The 24,974-nt window shown below is 37.7% G+C and overlaps 4 protein-coding genes across 23 annotated transcripts in view; 2 read left to right on the top strand and 2 right to left on the bottom strand.

Annotated features, from left to right (window-relative positions):
• The window catches only part of LOC141899846 (fidgetin-like protein 1), a 104,417-nt gene extending 101,348 nt beyond the window's left edge, over positions 1–3,069 (top strand). For all 8 annotated transcript variants that reach the window (XM_074786415.1, XM_074786460.1, XM_074786442.1 and 5 more), the window contains 3 exons: positions 735–898; positions 1,500–1,600; positions 2,378–3,069. In XM_074786415.1, the coding sequence (XP_074642516.1) occupies positions 735–898; positions 1,500–1,600; positions 2,378–2,506 (394 nt within the window). In that variant the 3' untranslated portion in view covers positions 2,507–3,069. The remainder of the gene's footprint in view (positions 1–734; positions 899–1,499; positions 1,601–2,377) is intronic.
• Positions 3,070–3,507: 438 nt separating this feature from the next.
• Positions 3,508–14,335, bottom strand: LOC141899883 (uncharacterized). The gene is made up of 4 exons (XM_074786490.1): positions 14,243–14,335; positions 12,094–12,296; positions 8,207–8,591; positions 3,508–3,641 (listed from the first exon to the last, which is right to left on the bottom strand). The coding sequence occupies exons 1-4, from the start codon at positions 14,333–14,335 to the stop codon at positions 3,579–3,581; spliced, it is 744 nt and encodes a 247-aa protein (XP_074642591.1). The 3' UTR covers positions 3,508–3,578.
• LOC141899892 (transcription initiation factor TFIID subunit 13-like) lies at positions 14,212–19,412 on the top strand. Of its 2 annotated transcripts, XM_074786502.1 has the most exons (4): positions 14,381–14,652; positions 16,174–16,246; positions 16,986–17,083; positions 19,159–19,412. In XM_074786502.1, the coding sequence occupies exons 1-4, from the start codon at positions 14,593–14,595 to the stop codon at positions 19,330–19,332; spliced, it is 405 nt and encodes a 134-aa protein (XP_074642603.1). In that variant the 5' UTR covers positions 14,381–14,592; the 3' UTR covers positions 19,333–19,412. The 2 variants fall into 2 exon arrangements, with proteins under 2 accessions (XP_074642611.1, XP_074642603.1); XM_074786510.1 differs by lacking the exons at positions 16,986–17,083; positions 19,159–19,412 and adding an exon at positions 16,573–16,974 and having other exon boundaries at positions 14,212–14,652.
• A 1,758-nt stretch (positions 19,413–21,170) lies between these two features.
• The window catches only part of LOC141899783 (synaptotagmin-like protein 4), an 80,184-nt gene continuing 76,380 nt past the window's right edge, over positions 21,171–24,974 (bottom strand). For all 12 annotated transcript variants that reach the window (XM_074786318.1, XM_074786326.1, XM_074786369.1 and 9 more), the window contains 3 exons: positions 24,387–24,580; positions 23,985–24,193; positions 21,171–22,882 (listed from right to left, as the gene is read on the bottom strand). In XM_074786318.1, coding sequence (XP_074642419.1) covers positions 22,743–22,882; positions 23,985–24,193; positions 24,387–24,580 — 543 coding nt within the window. In that variant the 3' untranslated portion in view covers positions 21,171–22,742. The remainder of the gene's footprint in view (positions 22,883–23,984; positions 24,194–24,386; positions 24,581–24,974) is intronic.

The raw sequence follows: 24,974 nt of genomic DNA on the forward strand, positions 1-24,974 counted from the left end.
AGACCATAAACACATGTTTATCTTAGGTCTTATTTGGCTACAAAATAATACTGTTAGAAAGATGAAATACAATATAAACTTCTAGAATTTTGAAGTCACGAATCAATAAGATTTTTCAAGCTAATGCCCTTACTCCAAACAACCTTTAGCTTTCAAGGTAAACCACACTTTTCCCATGGGCAATTTATTTCACAATTAACGTAAAACACAAGTACCGGTACCCAGCATAGAACGCGGGAAATTTCCGGTACCGCGCGTATTGTCTGTCAAAGATGACGTTTCACAATGATTTGTCAATGCTATTATTCTTACAGGATTTGGGTTAAACATACGTATTTAATTTGTCCATTAATTACGTGCAGATTTCATGGTTGCCTGCTACCTATCGTACGCACTTAGTACGATCTGATTCATAGGTCCTAGCTTGACCTTGCGTATGTACTAAATGGACAGCCCCTTATCTGAAATTATACTAAATTCTAACACTCACCGTACAGATTTCCCATTTTTAACACCGGCACTACAACAAGCGGAATTGATTTTCAAGAAATCTTAAGTCAATCCCCATTGTTGTAGCGTTGTCCAAGAAGGGTGCAAATAGATACAATTTAAGGTCAAATATTCATATTTATGTGTTCAATTTACTTAATTACGTAAGAATTTTATAAGCAAAAATATTATTGTATATTTACTACAAACCAGATCAAACATTTTTGCTTGGCATTGTTTTTTAGACCTCAGGAAATAGATGAAGCAGCTCGTCGTCGGTTTGTGAAACGCCTCTACATACCACTACCTGAGAAAACCGCACGACAACAAATTATTCTCAATCTTTTGTGTAATCAAACTTATCATCTCAGTGATCTGCAAATCGAGACAATCGCTACAAGATCACAGGGTAGGTTTATACATCTGTAAACTAGAAATTAACAAAATTATTTATTTTCATCCAGATATCAATATTCCAAACTTTATATGAGGAAATATATATGTGGAAAATCGAAATTCGTGTCCCTTTAGTAAATTGCAAGATCGGGTTTGCTATGATTTATATTGCTTATCAAATTATGGTAGAATCCACCCAAAACAGTATTGGTAATCCGTCCAAATCAGCAGAATAATAAAAATATTTTCCGTCCCTATTGCTGTTAATGTGAAAAAATACGAAAATCTATACCGGTATTTTCTATGCTGGTAACAATTTGCCTGTAGGAGGAATCAACTGTAAATCATTATCTCATAATGATATTCTAAGTGTTCCATTTTTAAACGGATTTCTGGTGTTTTGCTGCCATATCATGTGAGTTTTCCAACTGATGCAATCAAATGAAGCACTCTTGCTACCGTATGAACGGCCATCAGCCTTTGTGTCATGGGTTTCACCATTTTAAGGTTGCTTTGGGTTTTGCCATTTACATCTCTGTATATGAGTGGTACAACTTCTCTTGTATTACTTCTATTACATTGTATCATTATCATTACATGTACTTCATCTCCAGGTTATTCTGGGGCGGATATGGCAAATCTTTGTAGAGAAGCAGCATTGGGACCTATACGATGTCTAGAAGTCGGAGATATAGAACATATATCGGTAGATCAGGTATTGATCAGATATTAAAATTATATTAAAACTGGTTATGCCAAAATTAAGTCAACTTGTATCGTTTTTACAATAGAGTCACAGCCGACCTACACTGCTCTTGTGGGACTGACAGAATCTAGTCACACACTGTCATTGACAATCATATCGTAACTGACTTACGTACTGACTTTCATACCTCAGCCTCGGCCTATTTGGCATCACAAGACGACTAGAAATGGGCATAAAGCCAAGTGTATGTCACATACGCTTGGCTTTATGCCCATTTCTAGGTACCGGTGTAGGACTTATGATAAAAGGATAAGCAATTTTTTGTCTTATTTGTGTCTGACAATTGTTGTTTCTGCTCAGGACCGCATGGATAGAACGCGTTCTATTATTTACTAGGGTATTGCCAAGGACCAACTGGAGGGTTGGCACCTCCCCAGTATTCACGTTAAAAACCGCCAAGATCTCTTGAACGCAGAGTGCAGGAATTACCAGTATGCATGTCAAATCAAATTAATAGTCATGGTTTCTCGATGGCATGAATAATTGTAATCACTGGGCAATTAGCACTTTGAGTATGCTGTGTTTCCAGTTTTAAATTTTCGATTCTGCACCCTTGTTTGAAATTTTGTTGCATAAACCATGCTGGGCATGTATTTTGCAGGATACTTTACTCCTACTTGCATCTAAAGCCTTAGTTCCAAATTGGTTGCTAATAAGATTCAGCGTTGAAAATGTTGGTGTATGTGAGCTTATGAAATTAATACATTTTCTTTTTTGTTTTCATAGGTGCGTCCAATAATGTACAATGATTTCGATGAAGCATTCAATCAAGTGAGAGCAAGTGTGTCAACCAAAGATTTAGATTTATATGTCAAATGGAATGAGTGTTATGGTGCAAGCGGTGCCAGGAAATAGAATACAAGATGTACAGTTCCAAGGCACAGTTGTGATTTTAAAGTGTAGAAATGATTTTGATTTCAAAGGCCTGTGGCTAGTTGCACAGACATGGCTTGGTTTTAGAAGACCAATCTTGACCCGGCAAATGCCCCCTTGATCTTATTGTCTTTATATCGGCTTCAGAAGTTTTGTAGTTTCATACCTCAGCCTCGGCTATGTAATTGCAGACCTGGGTACCTGAGATTTTTAATCGTAGTGGTTTGCATCAAAACAGAGTAATTTCACAATAAATTTGTGGTTTAATTGAAAATGAATGGAGGAATTATACTGATTTGAGAGTACTGTGATATTTTTGGGAGTAGTTGAGGTCTAAAAAAGTAAAAATCTCAAATACCCAGTTCTGCAATTGGCCCCCATTGCACATTTGTACTTCAAATTCAAATTCTACATAGGCCTACGTATGATAGAAATAAATAAGAACATGAATGATTCTGAATTTATGGTGTTGTTTATTGTACATTGCATTAGAATATCACACTTTATTTTATAAAATCAAAATGTTAAAAGAAAAAATATTTCATTACCAATAATATCAATTTTATAATAAGAAAATTTGCCTTTAAACGTACATGTCATTCTTACTGTAAGCGCCATCTACCATGCTGGTATATTTCATGAAATGAAACCAAACTTGCCCTAACGCCCAAAATTGCCCAAGTGGTCATTGCTGGGAATATCATTATTTTGCCAACTTGTAGAAAACAAATACCGAATACATAAATCAATAACGGTGCATTCCTGACCCTCCAAACAACCATCAAAGTTAATTTTGGCAGATCATTGAATAAGACAGATAGATCTACTTAGGTTTACATAATGAATGCATAGGTAACAAGAAAATGAAAATTCAGTCAATATATGGTAGGTATGTTAACCTCCCTTACTATTACTCAACACTATGCAAATTTGGTATCATAGACAAGGCTACGTACTGTGATGCTAGGTACATGTGGGTACACTTGATACTATGATTTAATAACGCGATCATAATACAGGCAATCGGCATAATCTATGAATAAATCTGGTATTGTTATGGCCAGCAGATCCTGCTTAATTTGGGTTTCTTGCATGGTTCTCCCTCAGATGAATTAACCTGAAAAAATTAGTTAATAATTTCAATGGTGTATGTATAACTATCTCCTTTAGGGATCACAGTGCATACACATGGGGTAAGGGGTTAGATGGTACAAGATGCATACGTGCGTATGTGGGAAGGAAGCTTTGTATCGGCGTTGTTGTTTCGTAAATAGGAATAAAACAGTACATCAGTTAAACAGTTTTATTGACTTTAAATGGTAGCCTGTTGGAAAATTAAATAGGCATAAAAATGTGCCTCCTGCCTCAAGTCTTTTTAGCCCATTTGGGACTTAAGTCCCAACAGGCTATTGCGTTCACTTTTCGTCCGTCGTCCGTAGACAGAATCCAATTAATTATTTTGGGAAGTTTTAAAGACACTTCAATGTAATGTCTCTATATTTGGGTTACACAAGTATCTACCGTATTTTCTGGCTAATAAGCCGATTTTCTAGCCTCAGATTTTTACCCCAAAATATCATGATCGGCTTATTGGACGGATACGATCTGACCTAAATAATTACTTCCCAAACTATGTCAATCTAATGCTCCTGAGGATCATCAAAATGAATAAGAGTGTTCCATTTTTATTTGAGATCATTATTTACTACCAATAATGTATTTAGAACTGTTTTGTTACTTTGTTTCTTTCATCACCTCACAGCAGCAATCTCATACCGCAGCGCTAGTACATTTATATATACGCGCGTCAGCAGTCAGCCGCGTGTTTGCGAATGTAGGTTTCAATATATGGTTCTGTGTGTTAGAGATCACCTGAACGGGTCTATATATAGCAGTGACTCGGCAACGATAGTATACACAGCACTCACATATTGTCAGCCTCACACATCGTCAAATAAGACAAACTAATTGAAAAATCAGTGAATTAAAATCTCCTGATGAAGGGCCTCGGCTTATTGGGCAAAGCAATAAGAAATCCATGTATTTTAGGCTAAAAAACTGCCCTCAGCTTATTGGCCGAGTCGGCTTAATCGCCGGAAAATACGGTACCCTAGAGACATCTTCAGCCCAAAAACTGGCCCTGTTAGATTCTAAATGGCCGACTGGCAGCCATTGTTGTCGCCAAATGAGCACTTTACATGTTTTTGAATGAAGTTTTCGAGGGAAATTTTGAAGACGCTTTGATCAATTACCTTGATCTTTCGTATGTATTTGTATCCCCCTTCAAATATGAGCCCCTGTGGTGTGTTCGGGGCTTTAGGTAAATACATGTATAAACCAAATATCAAGACAATCCATTGAAGTGTCTTCAAAACTTCTCACAGTAACTGGATTCTGTCTATGGACAGATGAACAGACGGATCAGTGGCCTGCTGAGACATAAGTCCCCAGTAGACTAAACTAGGGGTCCAGGGACGCCGTGCCCACTTGGGAAGTGGTTTCAAATGCTCAACAATCTAACAATTTCAATATTCAACGCCCCTGGTGACCATATACAAAAATCAATGACCTTGAAACTCACCACAATCATAGAACATGTCAGCAGCTACGATTTTGTAATTGATTGTGATAACAAAATATGCTTCGTAACCAATGGAAATACTAAGTTATTCAACGCCCCCTAGTGACCATATTCAAAACCCAATGACCTTGAAAATAACTAATGTCCTTAAAACTCACCACAATGATAGATGATGTCGTGAGCTACAACTTTGCAATTGACTGTGGTAACAAAATATGCATTGGTACAAATATGATATAGAAATACTGACAGGGTTCATTGTGTCACTGCTGACAAAAATTCACTGCTATTCACTGCCAATGAAAAGTCAAATTCACTGCCATTTGGCTACCTAGTAAAGACATGTTACCAAAAGACTACGGATAGAGCCAAAACAAATCATATCATGTAATTTAACTGTTGAGAGACTATCGAACCACCAGATAGGTGTAGGGTACTTTTCATGTGAGACTTCAAAGCTCCCAAACCACCGGCTCCAAGTTCGTTTGATTTCATGCAAATTCTACATCTAAACTTATGAATACAATTCGGAACACATTCAATCCAGCTACGGTACTCCCGATGATGAAGCCACGAATCTTGAAATGTACACTTTCCCATTTTTCCACAGTGTAACGGGCCAGAGATTTTTAAAAAAATCCGAACGCAAACCACTGCCATTTGCAATTTTGTGAAACAGGTGCCTGGACCTAGTAGCCATGGCAACCATAAAAATGAAAACTTGTGAATGAAATTGAATTGGTTGGCACGTCGATGTTCACAATACCAATGAATAAAATGAAATTGAATTGCTGTCGGCATGACATTGTCGGTATATTTCTCGTGACATTTTAAAATTGCCAATCTCAGACAAAATTGAACACATTTCCGAATTCACTGCCCCCTTTCCCATTTCCACTGCCTTTCTAAAAAATTCACTGCTATTAACAGCCGTGAATAGATTTTTTTCAATTCGCTGCTATTCACTGCTTACACTGCCCGCGACGAACCCTGTACTAAGATATTGTATTATTCAACGCCCCCTGGTGGCCATTTACAATGACCTTGAAACTCACGACAATCATAGAAAATGTTATAAGCTACAACTGTCTAATTAATTGTGCTAACAAAATATGCTTAGGTATCAATATAATGTCGAAAAACTTTATCCCACCTAAGAATGAGTACTGATGACACAAAGTCGGCTGCCAATTACATCATAATTGGCTGATCAAAAATACCTGTCTCAGGTATAAAACATCCCTTTCCAAAGCTTACCCATCAGCAATTGCAATGAGAAGTGGCAAACCAGTAGGAAGCTACAGGACTCAGAATTTGGGCCAAAATTGACATTTTTGGGCAATAAAAAGGTCCTAGGACGGCCATCTTGAATCCTTGAGACCTGGGCACAAGATAGTGCTTGGTTTTAGGTTAAAAAGCTGAAATGCTGAAATTTTGGATGTCCCTGAAAAATGATGGCTGTCCCGAAAAATGGGAATCTCTGTTCCTCAAAACAATTTTCAGGGGTTGGCAGCTCTGAGGGAGGGTTCAATCATGGAAGCATGTACGCAAGGGGGTTATAGAAAAATTACATACTTTATGCATCAAGGCAAATTCACGGAAAAACTATAAATGGAAAAACTCTGGCTAAAATAAAACAGGATTTTTGATTGGCTAATAGTGACAACATCGAAGCCGCTCACTCTGTCTAGTGTGGCAGGGTTTCGTACTGTGGCGGGTCTTGATGCCATCAGGTTCAAATCCCTGCCGGGGAGGATGCATAAAATACAGTAAGGTTGGCAGACCTGGATGTTTGTCTGAGGCTGGAATATAGAAATGCAATAAGTCATGCATGGCTGAACACTACTGTGTTTTTGAATGGCCCTTAAAATGATGGCCCTCATGAATTGTTCCATGATTATTGTGTAATAATCCAATATCAGTAGTGGCTGAACCAGGAATAAGCGCAATTTACACAACCAGGTAGTTTTGTTTTGAATGTTTCCACATGCAGTTTCAGTTCAGGTCTGCTAAATTCATGGTTCCCATAGTTAAATGAATTCAAAGTTCCTTAGTTTTTCCCAAGTATTTCATGGGTGAGTTTTCAATTTTACCAAATGGAAATATATTGTCATGCTACACAGTCCACATTTTAGTGGTGACTGGTAGACTGGTAGAAGGTGATTTAGAAGTGAAATCGCTGAAGAAAGATACTCTTGGCCAAGGCAATATGTCAAATGTAATGAATTTCCCAGCTATTTCCCTGACTTTTTCAAATTCCAAAATAATTCCAAATTGGGAATTATCATTTCAAAATTCCCAATTTCTCTGTACTGTGGGAACCATGTAAATTTTCCAGACTGTTTCTAAAAGCGCGTGATTTATCAAAATAGATATCGGGACATCGCGTGCATGTTTCTGAATTCAACTCAAAATCCACACCACGTGGCTTGGGGTAAATTTTGGGGCCGCAGAATTGTTGGAAACAAAACTTACCGGTAAGCAACAAATTGCCTGATTGTACGAAGCAATAATGAAATTTCTATGATGTTTTATTATGCAGCCGTCAATGAATTGGATTAATCCCCAGCTGAGTCCGCCATCATGAATACTCAATGTTTGTGTAATTCAATTATACAAACATTGACTATCGTCTAAAACAGGGCTGCGGGAACGCCACTAAAATACAACATCGGCCGAACATCTGGAACATGGCCATTTTAGACGCATGTGCGATAATTTTGTGTTCGCATCCCGAGTTTTATAAAAAATCCTACCATCAGGGATTCGCCTGTGTTTCGAATTTCAGTTATACGAAACCACTGTCCACTCCAAAGAACATGAAAATTCCTTCTCTGTGCATTCGTATGAAAATCCATTTTCACATATTTTCATGCTGCCAGGACTCTAAATCGAATGGACATCGAATCGGTCGAAATATCGTTGAGTGGTTGAGCTGGTGGGTGGGGGTGGCTAAATCCATTTCATTGACACATTGATCAGCATAAGGGAGATTTACTACATTATTTTGAATAGAGATGTACTACAAAATGCATTGGCGGTGCGATAAACAGGGGATGGGGCATTATATTGGGGAAGCATGAACATAAATTATATTTTACCGATATGGCGTATTCATCTGCTTTCTTCAAATGACAACTTTCAAAATGTCTATTCAAAAAGTCAATTTGAGGTCCTCGTGTCATCGAATTTGAATTGTGCAGCTGCGGCTGGCTGTGAGTATCAGTACTATTTCTATAACCACGCGTGAAATCACTGGACGGACGCGATAATTTCATCTGTTTTGATGCAGTATTATTAACGACGCCCTTAGAATGTTTGTCGCCTTCATCATCAGCATGTCTCTTAAAATTGAATTTCTTAATCACTATTTCATCCATATTGACTGAGGAGTCAGTTCTGCAATGTTTGTGGGTTTCAACTGTATGATGATGACTGGAAGCTGAAGGTGACACCACTTTCAATTGAGTTTGATTTAGCCGCGCTCTGAAACAATAGAACCATAATACAGGGTCGGCAAAAAGCTATATACAGTGGTACCTCGGTTTAACGAACTCGGATACAATGTTTCATCGGATATAACAAATATAGAATTTTGTCCCAAGTAAGAAAATTAATTAATTTTATACTCGATATAACAACTATCGGTTATAACGAACAGATTTTCTGGTCCTGGGAAGTTTGCTGTAACGAGGTTCCACTGTAATACAGTCAAACCTCATTAATACCATTCAGATTCAATAATGGGGTACCCATAACACTACTGTGGCAATCGAGGATTGTGAAGACGCACCACTTAAGTGGTGTGCTCATTATTCAACACACTGGGGTGGAATTGTCAAACACACCAGCACTTGGGTATCAATAGGTCAGCACTGAAAGGGTTAATATTTTTCAATAGATAGTTCGCAAGTGAATAAATAAGGTAATTAAGTGAAACTAGGGGTCCAGGGACACCATGCCCACTTGGGAAGTGGTTTCAAACGCTCAACAATCTAACGATTTCAATACATAACGCCCCCTAGTGACCATATAAAAAAACCAATGACCTTGAAACCCACCACTATCATAGAATATGTCAGCAGCTATGATTTTGTAATTGATTGTGATAACAAAATATGCCTCGTTACAAATTTAATATGGAAATACTAAGTTACTCTACTATTCAGCGCCCCCTGGTGACCATATGCAAAACCCAATGACCTTAAAACTCACCACAATCGTAGTACATGTCATGGACTACAACTTTGCAATTGATCATGGTCACAAAATATGCCTAGGTACCAATCTAATAAGGAAATACTAAGTTATTCTACCATTCAACACCCTCTGGTGACTATATGGAATAACTAATGTCCTTAAAAACTCACCACAATCATAGACGATGTCATGAACTACAACTTTGCAATTGATCACGGTAACAAAATATGCCTAGGTACCAATCTAATAAGGAAATACTAAGTTATTCTGCTATTCAACATCCCCTGGTGACCATATAGAATAACATATGTCCTTAAAACTCACCAAAATCAAGGAAGATGTCATGAGCTACAACTTTGCAATTGATTGTGGTAACAAAATATGCATAGGTACAAATATAATATAGAAATACTAAGTAATTGTATTATTTAACGCCCCCTGGTAGCCATATACAAAAACCAATGACCTTGAAACTCACCAAAATCATAGAACACGTTTGTCGGGCTACAACTTTCCAATTGGTTATAGTAACTCAATATGCTAAGGTATCAATTTAATGTGGAAAAACTTTTTCCCACCTATGAATGAGTACTGATGACACCAAGATGGCCACCAATTGCGTCATAATTAGCTGATCAAAAATACATGTCTCAGGTATAAAACATCCCTTTCCAAAGAATACCCATCACAAATTGCAATCAGAAATGGCAAACCAGTAGGAAGCTACAGGACCTAGAATTCCGGCCAAAATTGACATTTTTGGCACTAAAAAGGTCATAGGATCGACCCACTTTTTCTAATGCTGATGAACCCTTGGTAGATTCAAATATAAACGAAAGATCAAGGTAATTGATCAAAGCGTCTTCAAAAACTTCAAAAATGTGTAACTAGGGGTCCAGCGACACCATGCCAACTTGGGAAATGGTTTCAAATGCTCAACAATCTAACAATTTCAATATTCAACGCCCCCTGGTGACCATATACAAAACCAATGACCTTGAAACTAACCACAATCATAGAACATGTCAGCAGCTACAATTTTGTAATTGATTGTGATAACAAAATATGCCTCGTTACCAATTTAATATAAAAAAACTAAGTTATTCTACTATTCAACGCCCCTGGTGACCATATTCAAAACCCAATGTCCTTAAAACTCACCACAATCGTTGAACATGTGATGAGCTACAACTTTGCAATTGGTCATGGTAACAAAATATGCCTAGGTACCAATATACGGTAATAAGGAAATACTAAGTTATTCTATTATTCAACACCCCCTAGTGGCCATATAGAATAACTAATGTCCTTGAAACTCACCACAATCATAGACGATGTCATGAGCTACAACTTTGCTATTGATTGTGCTAACAAAATATGCATTGGTATTAATATAATATAGAAATACTAAGATATTGTATTATTCAACGAATACCCATCAGCGATTGCAATGAGAAATGGCAAACCAGTAGGAAGCTACAGGACTCAGAATTCGGGCCAAACTTGACATTTTTTGGCACTAAAAGGTCATAGGACGGCCATCTTGAGTCCGATCGACCCAATTTTTGTTATGCTTATGGGCCCTGGGGGGATTCAAGTATATACGAAAGATCAAGGTAATTGATCAAAGCGTCTTCAAAATTTTCCTCAAAAAGTTCAAAAACGTGTAAAAAGTGCTGATTTTGGCGATCAACAATGGCTGCCAGTCGGCCATCTTGATTCTGACAGGGCCAGTTTTTGGGCTGAAGATGTGTCTAGGGTAGATACATGTGTAACCCAAATATCAAGACATTACATTGAAGCGTCTTCAAAACTTCCCAAAATAACTGGATTCCGTCGACGGACGGACGGACGACGGACGAAAAGTGAACGCAATAGCCCGCTGGGACTAAAGTCCCAAGTGGGCTAAAAAGGGGTAGAAAATTGGAAACTCAAACCACTTAAATATTCAAGACTAAAATTATTATAACGGATGTCCGAAGGGTCGATCGTATGTTTATTTTCTCAGTTCTAAAAGATCTGAGTTGGGTCTACTAACATTGGTAGTCGGTAAAGACAGCCTTCACTAAGTCTTTGCTGTCCGGGCCTAATTCCAACTTTTCCGAGTACTAGGTGTGAAAAAGTATAATGATTATACAGTAAAAGCTACTTAGTTCGAAATGCAATGAGTCTAAGAGAAATTCCATTAAACATCATTCATGATGTATTTTACATATATTTACATGGACTGTAAAGATATCTGGATAAGATCAAACCCAGATTAAGCTGATCCAAAGTAAGCGAATTTGACTTAGTACATAATTACGAAATCTTTAAACGTTTGGGTGTGTATATCCTCTGTGAAATCAAAGGGCCAATATACTGAAAGTAAAACTACTACCGGTCCCCTTGAGAATGTCAGGAGTTGAAGATGCCACATTTCAATAGTTAGTTTAGAGTCAGTCCCACAATATGGCAGCACAGACATGGGCGCTGTAATCTGTTTATTGTGTATTGTCCCTCTAACACCTGTAATGGGTTTGAGTTTAGATAAAATTGAAATTAAAGTGAATTGTGCATCAGAGAATTGACTTGGCAGGCCCATAGCGTGAGGAATTACAATATACCCTCATGGGTTGCAACTTAACAGGGGTCTGAGGTTCATTTGCACCCCCTTTCCCCACATTACGGGGTTGGCCTGTATATGGTACATCTAGGGAATGATACAGTTTTCAAAATACATGTATCTGTAATTGGGTGTGCAGTGTGTTCCATCAAATATTCTCAAATTAGCAATATCAATATCTACCGTTTTAGCAATGGAGATTCATCTTCCTCGCCATTCTTCAGTCTTTTTCTGTTAATCTCAATCTGTTTTCGAGTCAGTAACTGGCCATGACAGTTTTTGGGCCTACTGGATAGCCTTTGGGGCAAAGGAAGCACATTGTCCCTGAAGACATTCATCAATTCATCTCTATTGTTTGTAGTACTCACAGGTACCGGTATACGTCTCTGTAATAGAACATCAACATAATAAACTGGTTTCGTAAGAAAGTATGCAATATCAAGGGTGTGACAATATCGGCACATTTTGCTTACAGGTAAAAGGAAGGTTTCAGTAGGATGTTACATCCTTAGGCCCAAACCAAAATGACAGAGTATCTAAACATGCATGAACTAGCTGTCATCAAGACAAATAAGCCTAGGCCTACACCAACGGCTGACAAAACAGGTTCTACAGTTCTAAGTTCCAACAACCAGTTCCGCAGTTCTAAGTTAAATTTACAAGAGTTACTCATTAATAATCAAAGAGTCTTAACTCAAAGTTAGGCTAGACATAACTCATGGGTAGATCCTGGGGGTAGGCCTACTCCAGATACAAAATGCCTCATATTTAATCATATACTTAAACCATTTCAGTGCGCGCCCCTATCCAGGAAATCAGTAATAAATAAACCGAATATATGCACCCCCTTACTCAAAGGGGGTCACTTTACGTTCAGTTTTTATGGTGGGATTCAAACCATTAGATTATATGCAGCTGTCAATCTGCTGTCAGTATCCACACCCCTACGACAATGGACAGACTATCGATATCCTTATAACTAGGGGTCCAGGGACACCATGCCCACTTGGGAAGTGGTTTCAAATGCTGAACAATCTAACAATTTCAATAGGCCTATATAACGCCCTCTTCTTGTGCCCATATACAAAAACCAATGACCTTGAAACCCACCACAATCATAGAACATGTCAGCAGCTACGATTTTGTAATTGATTGTGATAACAAAATATGCCTCGTTACCAATTTAATATGGAAATAGTAAGTAATTCTACTATTCAACGCCTCCTGATGACCATATGCAAAAACCCAATGACCTTGAAACTCGCCACAATCATAGAACATGTCATAACTACAACCTTGCAATGGATCATGGTAACAAAATATGCCTAGGTACCAATCTAATAAGGATATACTAAGTTCTTCTACTATTGAATGCTCCCTGGTGACCATATAGAATAACTAATGTCCTTAAAACTCACCTCAATCATAGATGATGTCATGAGCTACAACTTTGCAATTTATTGTGGTACCAAATTATGCTTAAGTATCAATATAATGTCGAAAAACTTTTTCCCACCTACGACCGAGTAGGCCTACTGATGATACCAAGATGGCCGCCAATTGCGTCATAATTGGCCGATCAAAAATACCTGCGTCAGGTACAAAACATTTCTTTCCAAAGAATACGCGTCACAAATCGCAATGAGAAATTGCAAACCAGTAGGAATCTACAGGACTCAGAATTTGGGCCAAAATTTTTCTCATGGTGATGGGCCCTTTGGGGATTCAAATCTGTATTCTGACAGGGCCAGATTTTGGGCTGAAGATGTGTTTAGGGTAGATATAGGCTATACATGCATAAAGCAAATATCAAGATATTACCTTGAAGCATCTTCAAAACTTCCCAAAATAACTGGATTTTGTCTAGCCTACAGACGGACGGACGGACGGACGAAAAGTGAACGCAATAGCCCGCAGGTTAACCAGTCGGTTTGCATAATCCGGTGTCTTTGCTCAGGCATAAACCTAAACGGTTTGCGTAAACCGACTAAACCACTTTCCAATGTCAAACCGACATTTCCAACGTGGACGAAAAGTCAAGCTGGCTCAAGTCAAAACGACTTTTCGTTCAGTCGCATTTTTCACTCTACGGCAAACTGGTTTATGGCGCAGCAAAACCCAAATTAACCGGTTTACATAAACCGATTTCAAACAAATGCGCCTAAAATGTTGAAACTGAATGTACAATACAATAGTGTTCATAATTACCGATAGATGGCGGGTGGAGATTTGTAGGTAAAATGTTCAATGAATGTCGATTATTTCGATTATCTACGAGCCATATCTCGACAATTCAGCCCAAAAATAAAAGCGCGTGCATCGAGTTTTATACCTGTGAGAGTAATTGGACGATCCCCTCAGTTGACAGGATTTCTGGGTGCCACAGACAGAGTTTCTGATCGTGATTCAGATCTTTGTCCACCATATTGTTTTTGACTTGAATGGCATCGTTTTGAATCGTATGACTTGGATCGGATGGCGATAGACAGCTGATAATTATAAACCTACTTCTTCGAAGAAGGTTGTGGGAACGAATATTAGAATACGTGAAAAGATGTATTTATTCGAATGTATACAGAATTCTAGAAACCCGAGTAGAAGCTCGAAATTTATTCTAATGCAAATGCATTACAGTCGGATGACTTAAATCGAATGTGGCTGTGAACGATCAGCTGACGGACGATGGCCGAAGTGAACCAGCAGCACAGTTCGGCTCCTAATAATACTGAGACAAATGAACAGGTAAGTAGGCGACCGATAAATTGATTGCAACTTGGCTTGGGGACGTCGGGAAGCCTACCAGTAAGTTTTGGTAGGCCTGATGAAAAAAATCGATATCGCGATTGATAGTGGACAGCTCAAGTCAAATTCAAATTTCTTTATTGATCAGTATTCTTTATCGAAGAAGTAGTATCGTTAGTCTAGTACCTAGCCGTTGTTCCTCAAACAGTTGTAGGGAACCGTAACAATAACGACTGGTATTCAGACTATAGTATAGTCACAGCACAGGGCTTGTAACCTGGCTTTGATTATATTTCCGGGTTGTTGTATATAATTTCGCGAGAATGGGCAATGGCGCTAAATTTGAACTGCAAATAAATTCTAAATATCATGGAAATACCTTGTCTTATGTTGTTGACTTGGTCTACTTATAGTTAGTATGCTAGGAAAAACTGTGTTTGGCGAGAAAAATTCGTAGCTCTTGCGTATAAGATTGAAACGACCTCGATTGGGGGTGACGTCTCTACGAGCGAATGTGATTGGCTGTTTTTGGGATATAGGAGGAATTCCAGTGCTATTAAAATAATTATGGGAAAGCCATAATGGCGAACATTTCATTTCTGTACGCTCGAGAATTCAAAATGCTCATTGCTGGTGAGAATATAATTATTTCAGATACCGGGGTATCCGCCATAGGTATTGTTTCATGCGCTGTGTTTTCTCTTTGATAGAATTTGTAATGAATTGTAATTTCTTGTGACCTGAAAATACTAAGCAGCAAACTATGTATAGGTCGAGGTCTGAATATAATAGTGGTAATATCCAGGATTTAACCCATTAGCACTCACATCGCCCATATCCGCCCTGCTTATTACTCCTCAAGCCGCCCGACTAATCCCCCCTGGCACGTTTTTAGTATGCCGCACAAAATCGGTTATAGGCCTAGTGGGATTCAAACCCAATAGCTTTTGATAACCTACACACCTAAGTCCTCGAAATTCAAAACAGAAATCAACATCCTCCTATTTCTATTTCGAGTTTAAACATTACGCATTTGTGCACTCACTTCAAACAACCTCTAGCTTTCAAGGTAAACCACACTTCGCCCATTGGCAATTTATTATGAGGCTAGCGTTAGTCTACCGAATGTCTAAGGGAGTGGATACAGGCAGCAGATTGACAGCTGCATATATGAAAATTGATAATAAAATAAAATATTATTCAGAGAAACATGAAAATTTTCATTGTATTTAAGTATGCATTTCTTTACGTACGTATAACATCTCTTACGAAAATAAGCAAATTTTTTTAATACATGCATAGAGTTCTATGGATACATGTTATTCGAAATATGCGCAAGTCAGACCAAAAAGGTCCTAAGGGATCCGGCTTATGTGTACCGTTTCGTTACTGTGCTGTCATCTAGAGTTGAAGAAGTGCAATGAAATTTTGAATCCATCGTGTTTTAAACATAAGAATTTGTGTTTAATTTCAATTGTGTTTAATTTCAATTATATATCTTAAATTTTGTCTTGTTTTTAGTTTGAAGCTGATGAAGATGATCTTGAAGATGACACCCCATTAGAAAAAAGAAAGAAAATATTTTCGAAGGAGTGTAAGTCGACCTGCATTGAGTCAAAATGTTGGCGAGTGGATATTGTGCTGACGAGTTAATATTATTACACCGATACACATATTTACTCATAGCTAAATCACATCGAGGGAGGGGAAGTCAAGAAAACTGAGCACAAAATTCAGGATTCGATCTTGCATATATGGCTAGCATAGCATGTCCCATAGACTCCCATTGCAAGTTGAGAGTAGGTTTAGGATTACAGTTAGGTTGAGGGCTGGGTCTAGTGGGAGGACGCTGCACTAGCACACAGTAGGCTGTTGTTCAAATCCTGATTTTTCACTAATTTCTCTTTTCTTGAAATCTAGCACCTGTTGCTGGCATGTGCTATGTCAGTAAAGCCCCAACACACTATGCGATTTTCGCTGCAAACTTATCCCACAGAGCAGAGCGGACACACCTATGCGATCAGCTGTTATTGACCTCATGCGGAGTTCGTGGTCATGTGATCAAACAGATGGCTGCGTCCAGGAAACTTCAAATTGTTGTTGTTGTTGCTGGTCATTGATTGGTTCAATTTCAAGTGGTTCGCGGCGAAATTTGTATCTCACGGTCACGCTGTGTGAAAATATTCGCTGCGATAAAATTCTCCGCGAAAATATCAAACATGTTTGATCGGTGCGATTTTCGCATGCGACGGGTCGCACGCGTATTATCAAATTTTGAAATTATTCCTTTTATATTTTTAGTCGTAATAATCTGGATAATTTCTATATTCCAGTACGTTGTATGATGTATGGTTTTGGAGATGATCAAAACCCGTATACAGAAACTGTTGATGTCCTAGAAGACCTGGTCATAGAATATATTTCAGAAATGGTAAGTAATCCTCACATTTGCTCATTTGATTTATTGATACGCATGCGTCAGACTTAGTCTACCAATGTGATCAGTATTTGTTTTCATTTGAATCAGCCATAGTCAAATATTAGAAAGTCCTGATTTGATTAAGACCCTATTTTATTGTGACTTAGAAAGTCTTGTCGGTTCATTGTCTTTTGGTTTTGGTGGCTCAGAGAATGGCCAAATCATCATTAGGCAACTATTCTGGGTGGACTTTGTTTGTTTTGGCATCTCCTGAGAATATTCTTCGTGGAGTGACTACATAAAGTGACTCCATGATTAAAGGCTATACAACTATTAGTGGTCATTGGCATTTTCACAGATAAGGCCTATACCATAATCATACGAAGTGTGTGGTAGTGTTTATGCTGTGATGTTTACTGAAGAGTTCTGTAACAAACAACACAATTCACAACTAAGGGATCCCAACAGTAGTTACAAAAAAAATCGGAAATCAATTTCGCCTCATTCTGTCCTCGCTAGCGCCGTAGGCGCGAAGACACGTTTCGAAAATTTTTGAAATTTGAGGCAATTTCCGGGCATCTGAGAAATTCTCGGGACCGGAATCCAGGAAGAAAGACACTCTAAATATTTGGATGGATATATGAAAGCTGTGGGTACTGGAGTGTTTAATGGGTAGTGTAGTGTGATCTGTGTGCATTTGTGGCCAGCACACAGATCACATTGTTCAATGGGGTTTGGTCCAGGACTCGCAAGATTTTCAACAACACGAAAGTAACGTGTAATAAATGACTTGAATTGCATGACTACCTACCACCCCTCATTATTGTTGGAAAACTAAACGTTCGGCACTGACTAAAAATTAGTAATTACATTTTAGAAATGGCCAGAATTTTAACTTAGGTTCTATCTCATTTTTATTTTACAATTGCGATTGGTATAATTTTTTTTTAAACGGCCGTTATTAGGCTTCATGTTTCGTTTGCAATTCACTGCAAATAGTTACGCAACTATGCACATTTCAGTGTTTTTGGCAGCTGTACACTCAATCGGCACCGTTCGTGACTAGCTTCACTGCGGAATTATCATTAATTAACATCGCCATATCACATCATCAACCTATATTGTGCCTTAAAACCCTAACAGCCGAAATAATTGAAATGCACACACGATTTCTATCATTGAAAATTGAGAGTGGCCATGTTTGTTTGCTGCTTTGCGTAAATCCCGCGCGGTGGCGCAACCGCGCGGAGTGGGGCCAATACGTCTAGCAAAAATTAAATGATTTATAACAAATGTATCGAACATTGGTGGTTGAAATCTTCAAACAAACAATTGAAAGCGGGTTCAAATCCTTGAAGCAGCAGCTATTTTTCTCTGTAGAAAGATTTTTCAATAGTTATAATTAATTTTATTCGAATATAAAAAAATTCATTTACGGGCATTTTGGATCCATTGGTATTGATTTATTGAATAGTTTTGAATGACGATATGTATGCATCATGCGCACGTCAGTCTGATCATTACTGCTGTGCGCTGATCAATAGACCACGTGCATGCAGTAATGTATAGATGCTGCTCACTAGTGTTAGGCGCATATATGAATGCTATCGTACATCGTTCCACTATTTCCTTCGTCATATCGTGTCAGCACGTGGCCGCCTACAATACTATACTTCAGTACACAGTACAGTATCGATTTTCTAGATGTACGCTCAGGCTAGCCACGGCAAGTCGACTATTACGGAACTCGTAACCACAAGTGGCATAACCGATCATAACCCCCTTTATTTTAACATCAAATCTTAATCGATCTCAGAGACCATAAAAAATTGTCGTCGGAATTCCGATTAAAGTTGGAAGATTGGGATCCCTGCAACTTAGAAGGGAATGATGCTCCTTGAAGAACAGAGCTTCAGAAAAAAAGCCGAGCTACATATCAAATTCCCTGACTTTTCCCTGATTTTGAAGAAGAGAGTCAGTATTATCAAAAATAAATCTGGAATTTGCAGATTTTCCCTGATCTGTAAGAGCACTGGAAGGTCTTTGTTTCCTGTTTCAATTTGCACAGGTTATGATGTTTTTTACAGACTAAAAAAGCGATGGATGTCGGACGTCCGGGACGAATTCAGGTCGAGGATATAATATTTCTCATTCGTAAAGACGCTAAGAAATATTCGCGAGTAAGAGAATTGCTGATGATGAACGAGGAATTGCGTAAAGCACGCAAGGCGTTTGACGAAGTCAAATACGTGACTAAATAACATATTTGAATTTAAGGATGTAAATAGAAACTCAACTGTTACTCTTATCCATGTGGTGTAAATAAAATATTTTATGTTTGCTATGTAACAATTTAGTACTCTTCTCCGTCATATGGACCACTGGAGCTAACAACCTCCATTTATTGCGATTTATATTGATTGTGTTAGTCAGCTCACTAAGGAGTGAGCCTGGTCGTGGCATGTTCTGATTTACATCCAAGATAGCGAATAAAATGGCCCAAAATCAAAGCAAGGTTCCCACAGTTATATGAATTAAAGATTCCCAAGTATTTCATTGGTGATTTTTCAATTTTCCCAAATGGAAATGAACAGATATCATCATACTACAGTTACAACATTTAAGTGGCGACTGGGTGATTAAAAGGTGATTCCCGGGGGAAATCGCTGAAGAAAGTTACCCTTGGCAAATGCGAAATGTAAATGAATTTCCCAAAAAATTCCCTGATTCGAGGAAAATTTTTCAAATTGCCAAATACTTCCAAACCGGGAATTATTATTTCAAAATTCCCAATTTCCCTGTTCTGTTGGAACCATGCAAAAGGTTGCAATCGTCTTGTCTAATGGCACAAACATGTTGGTGTCATAAAAATGGGTCCCTAATTGGTGTTCATGTGAATGACATAACCATTATCTGTGGTTTCCAGATTTTGAAGCAATGCCGCGGTAAATCTTGTTGAAGTCCAACGTTTCTCAAGTGCTCTTTCTTTTTTAGCGGTCACGGTCTAACAATCCTAACGCTCCTGATATATCAGATGAGTTTTTCGATCAGTCAGTTGTCATGTAATCCGTGTCTGTCATCAGTCCTCAATCATAGATGAAATAAGGTTTTTAGCCCACTTGGGACTAGTCCCAGCGGGCTATTGCGTTCACCTTTTTTATGCCGTCGTCCGCAGACGGAATCCAGTTATTTTGGGAAGTTTTGAAGACGCTTCAAGGTAATGTCTTGATATTTGGTTTATACATGTATGGCTGCCAGTCGGCCATCTTGATTCTGGCAGGGCCAGTTTTTGGGCTGAAGATGTGTCTAGGGTAGATACATGTGTAACCCAAATATCAAGACATTAACTTGAAGCGTCTTTAAAACTTCCCAAAATAACTGGATTCCGTGTACGGACAGACGATGGATGAAAAGTGCAATTTTTGTTATGCTGATGGGCCCTTGGGGGATTCAAATGTATACGAAAGATCAAGGTAATTGATCAAAGCGTCTTCAAAATTTCCCACAAAAAGTGGTAAAAAGTGCTGATTTTGGCGAACAACAATGGCTGCAAGTCGGCCATCTTGATTCTGGCCGGGCCAGTTTTTGGGCTGAAGATGTGCTAGGGTAGATACATGTGTAACCCAAATATCAAGACATTAACTTGAAGCGTCTTCAAAATTTCCCAAAATAACTGGATTCTGTCTACGGACGGACGAAAAGTGAACGCAATAGCCCGCTGGGACTAAAGTCCCAAGTGGGCTAAAAAGCACTTTTGGAACGAAGATACTGTGGCAGATGGCAGTGAGTGAATTAGGCAAATAATCGAACACAAATTACGTTACAGAAAATCGTACACTTTTACAGCAGATAATCGAGGGTAGACTGTATTTCCAATTCGATCTAAAAAGTGAAAGTTCTCATCATTTGGATAAGCCATCAATATAATTATCCTCCCATATACCATTCGACTTTTACCATAACTGCATAAGTTATTCTGCTCACAGGGAAGCACTAGGTTTTTCCAACAAATGTATATGATGCAATAACTAAAAAATATGTACCATATGAAAATTCATTTAATATATATATATATATATATGTATATATTCATATCATATTGAAATACAAATACTAGTTATTAAGCAGCAACTGGATGAAGGTAGTTACGAGATTTGGTCAAGATATAAAAATAGCACTTGTAGTAACTTCATCTATCAATGGTTCACCTAGAATTAACATAAGCCCTTGAAATTGCGTAATTAAGAAGAAATTCCACGATGAATACCGTACTTATTTTTAACATCAAATACGAACAATCTGGAACATGAGAAATTCAAAACCACCTTTTTTCAGAAGAGCAGTTACCATACATGTATATACATACACAGTAAACCTTGACTAATTCGGACTTTCAACTAACTCAGACAAAAGCGAAATTATCTAATGACTTCCTAAGGGCGCATTTTCCGGTCCATGTATGCCCAGCAGAGTAAGGTGAGGTATACTGTATGTATATATGCACCAAAATGAATATCACTATCATCAAGTACATCAAATATAATACCACAAAATTAAGTAGTTTTAAACTTTTTGATAATTAATGAATAACATTTATAAATTTGAATAATATGAAAAATTTTTCGAATAACATAATACATGATTAATATTATCTACAAGTGCTTTAATAAATACTGATTTAACATTACAGTTTAGTTAAGTAGATAAATTATGAAACAACTTGTATTACCTTTTGGGAATAACACGACACTAGTTTGCCAAAATTGGTTTTTTACAGTGGAGATTCCTGCACAAATTTAAGTCAATCAATCAGATATTTATAACGAAAATTTAATGAATGAACAATATCTTTAAACGTTCTTTCTTATATGGCATCATATTGAAAGAATGAACAATAAAAATAGCGAGAAAGACAGATTAAATACATCAACAGAATTCCTACAATATATTTACAAGACTAGTATTTTCAACAATTGAAGATATTAAAAGATAAAAGTGCATGAGGTACCACTCAACAATTAGTGCGTACGCACAGACTGGGCTGAGGGGGTCTATGAAAGAAGCTTACATATGCGTAAGGGGGGGGGGCTCAAAGCGCATTGGTACATGCACACACATACACTATCATTTGTACGGGTGTATACTAATTCTATTGTAATTTGTAAGTAATGATTATAACACCTGTAACAAATTACTTATGAAACTGGCAAAAAGAATCCAATAATGTGAAAAGGAACGATATGTGATAACAATGGGTACTCTTTAAGAAATCAGCCAATTTTGTGCATTCCTATCTCATTGAATGGTCCCTCATGCAAAATGTTTTACAGCCATCATGAAAGCAGCCATTTTCTCATAATCCGAGAAAGCAGTTGACAGGCTAGCAGAAGTGCATGAGGTTCATCACCCTCGACAGAAAATAAGTGTTATTGGCCACAAAAAGAAAAAATGTAACCTCAGTGGATGATAATAACAATTCATATACAATATACATATATGAATAGAATAAGACTATTCTAGAATAAAAATGAATAGCAGTTCAGCGTTTGACCACTTTATAATAAGATAAGATATGGTAGAAGGCATCAAGACTGCTTGGCACATTCTGATGCCATCTTTATATACTTCAAAAACAAAAACTTTCTTGATTGACAATATTGTTATTTATAATTCACACTCTTCTGTCCATGTTTGGACGCAAATTAAGACTGCCCTCAATCCATGTATTTGGACTGCTCATCATATTTTGCCACATAGCAATTTCTTCACCGCGAGCATCCATCCAGTCAACGCGAGTATTGTCGGTAATACCTGAAATACAAAGATACATGAATAAGCCCAGGATCCAGTTAACAGTCGTGAGTCGAGAGTCAAAGTTATTTCCTAACCCCATCTGCTGTAAGTCAAGCAACTACAGATATTGAATTCTATCCCCATAGTTGTATATGTATTGCGTGATGGATAAATAACCCTGATCATTCATGGGTACGCCCAGGCAAAAAGACTAGGGGTGCAGTGCAGCTCAAGAAGAGCACCACAACTTGCAAAGGTGGTGATAGTCACCATGCAAGGAGATTTTGGGATTTTCTGGGTACCCAAATAATTTACACTATTACAAAGCATTCTGGTCGATATTTTTATCAGATGGGATTTTTTGCTCATCTAAAAACTACACTGATAGGGAGTACACACCCCCATTATCACCTGACTCTAGAGCCGCCTCTTACATTTCCAAAGTAATCTGTCTTCATTAATACCTTTAGAGATTAAACACATAAACTAGCGGTTCAGGCACACCATGGCCGCTTAATGCTTGGCTATCTGACAATTTCAATATTCAATGCTCCCTGGTGGACATATACAGTAACTAATCACCTAAACTCACCAGACCATAATCATGAGCAACAATTTTGCCATCTATATTTGTAGGCCTATACAATGTATATGCAATCTAAACATATCTATAGAAATACAATTTTTTTTCCAATTATCAATGCCCTTTGGCAACAGTGAGCATATATATACACATGCATAGAGAAAACGATGATCTTGATATTCAGCAAATCGGCACCATCAAAGAAAATATTATGAGCTACGAAGTTGCAATCAAATATTTTTATGATATACTGCTAGGTACCAATACAGAGGGAAACATTGTAAATAATTCGATATTTAACGATAACAGTGCTAACAATGATCAATTGTCAAGACTATAACCAGGAAATCAAAAGTGATTGACCTTTTCATCGAAAATCTTTTTCAAATAGGGTGTTACATGTATAAACCAAATATCAAGACAATCCATTGAAGGGTCTTCAAAATTTCCCCAAATAACTGGATTACATCTACGGACAGATGGATGAACGCAATAGTTGCTGGGATTAGTCCCAGTGGGCTAAAAACATAACATTACCTAATCCTAGATTGAGGCGAATTCCTCCGAGGAACTGATTACTTCCAATACGATCATAGTCCCAAATAGTAAGTTCAACACATTTGTCTTTCAGCTCTTCATGGGCTATGTCTTCAAACTTCATCAATATATTCCATTCAGGATTACAGTTGTGTTTGATCACAGGTGTTTTCTGTTTGGTTGTTCGTTTTTTATCCGGAAGCAAGTAACTACAAAATAACATTTGATGAGTAAAACAATTATTATCTATATATATATATTTATATACATTTGTATAACGATAAAGGAGTGGTGAAATTTCACATCAGGTTATATCAATTATGGTTCAACGACTGTAGGACAGAATTTAATCGTTCGTAATGCAGATGCATGTCTAAATATAAAGACACCAGTAGGTCTTACCCTTTGCAAAAAGGATCTGATGTTCCATTTGCACGAACTGATGTCAGGTTACGAGCTGCTTTGACGCACACATGAAGTTCACCATTGCTGTCTACTTGACTAACATCTGTTATATTCATCTGATCTTGTGTCACATACTTAATGGCCAAGATAAGGTCACCTTTATAGGCAAGATAAGACATTGGTGGGTGTTTCTAAAAAATAAGGTAATAATCATTTAACCAACTAGTTATATGATGAACTTATTGATTTCACAGTGAAAAGCTCAATATAAAAAAAATGTCAGGAACTGCAAGAAAGGTTTCTTTAGAAGTAGACGCATGTATAGTAACATAAAATTCTGAAATATTCGTTTTGCAAGTTAAGCATGACCATTTTTTCCCCGTAGGTTTTGCTTTTGAGTGATTTCTGTCCCATTTGCATGTGCGTAGCATATAATCCAGAACACGAAACAAAAAATAAACTTAGGATAAATTTCAATAGCATGTATTACGTAGGGCAGAACATCTGCATTTTTGTAACAGACATCAACATTCAAGACCCTTCAAACTGGCATCTTTAGGCTTCATTTTTCCAATTCATAGTTAG

Source organism: Tubulanus polymorphus, chromosome 1 (genome assembly GCF_964204645.1).
Source record: "Tubulanus polymorphus chromosome 1, tnTubPoly1.2, whole genome shotgun sequence".
NCBI lineage: Eukaryota > Metazoa > Nemertea > Palaeonemertea > Tubulaniformes > Tubulanidae > Tubulanus > Tubulanus polymorphus.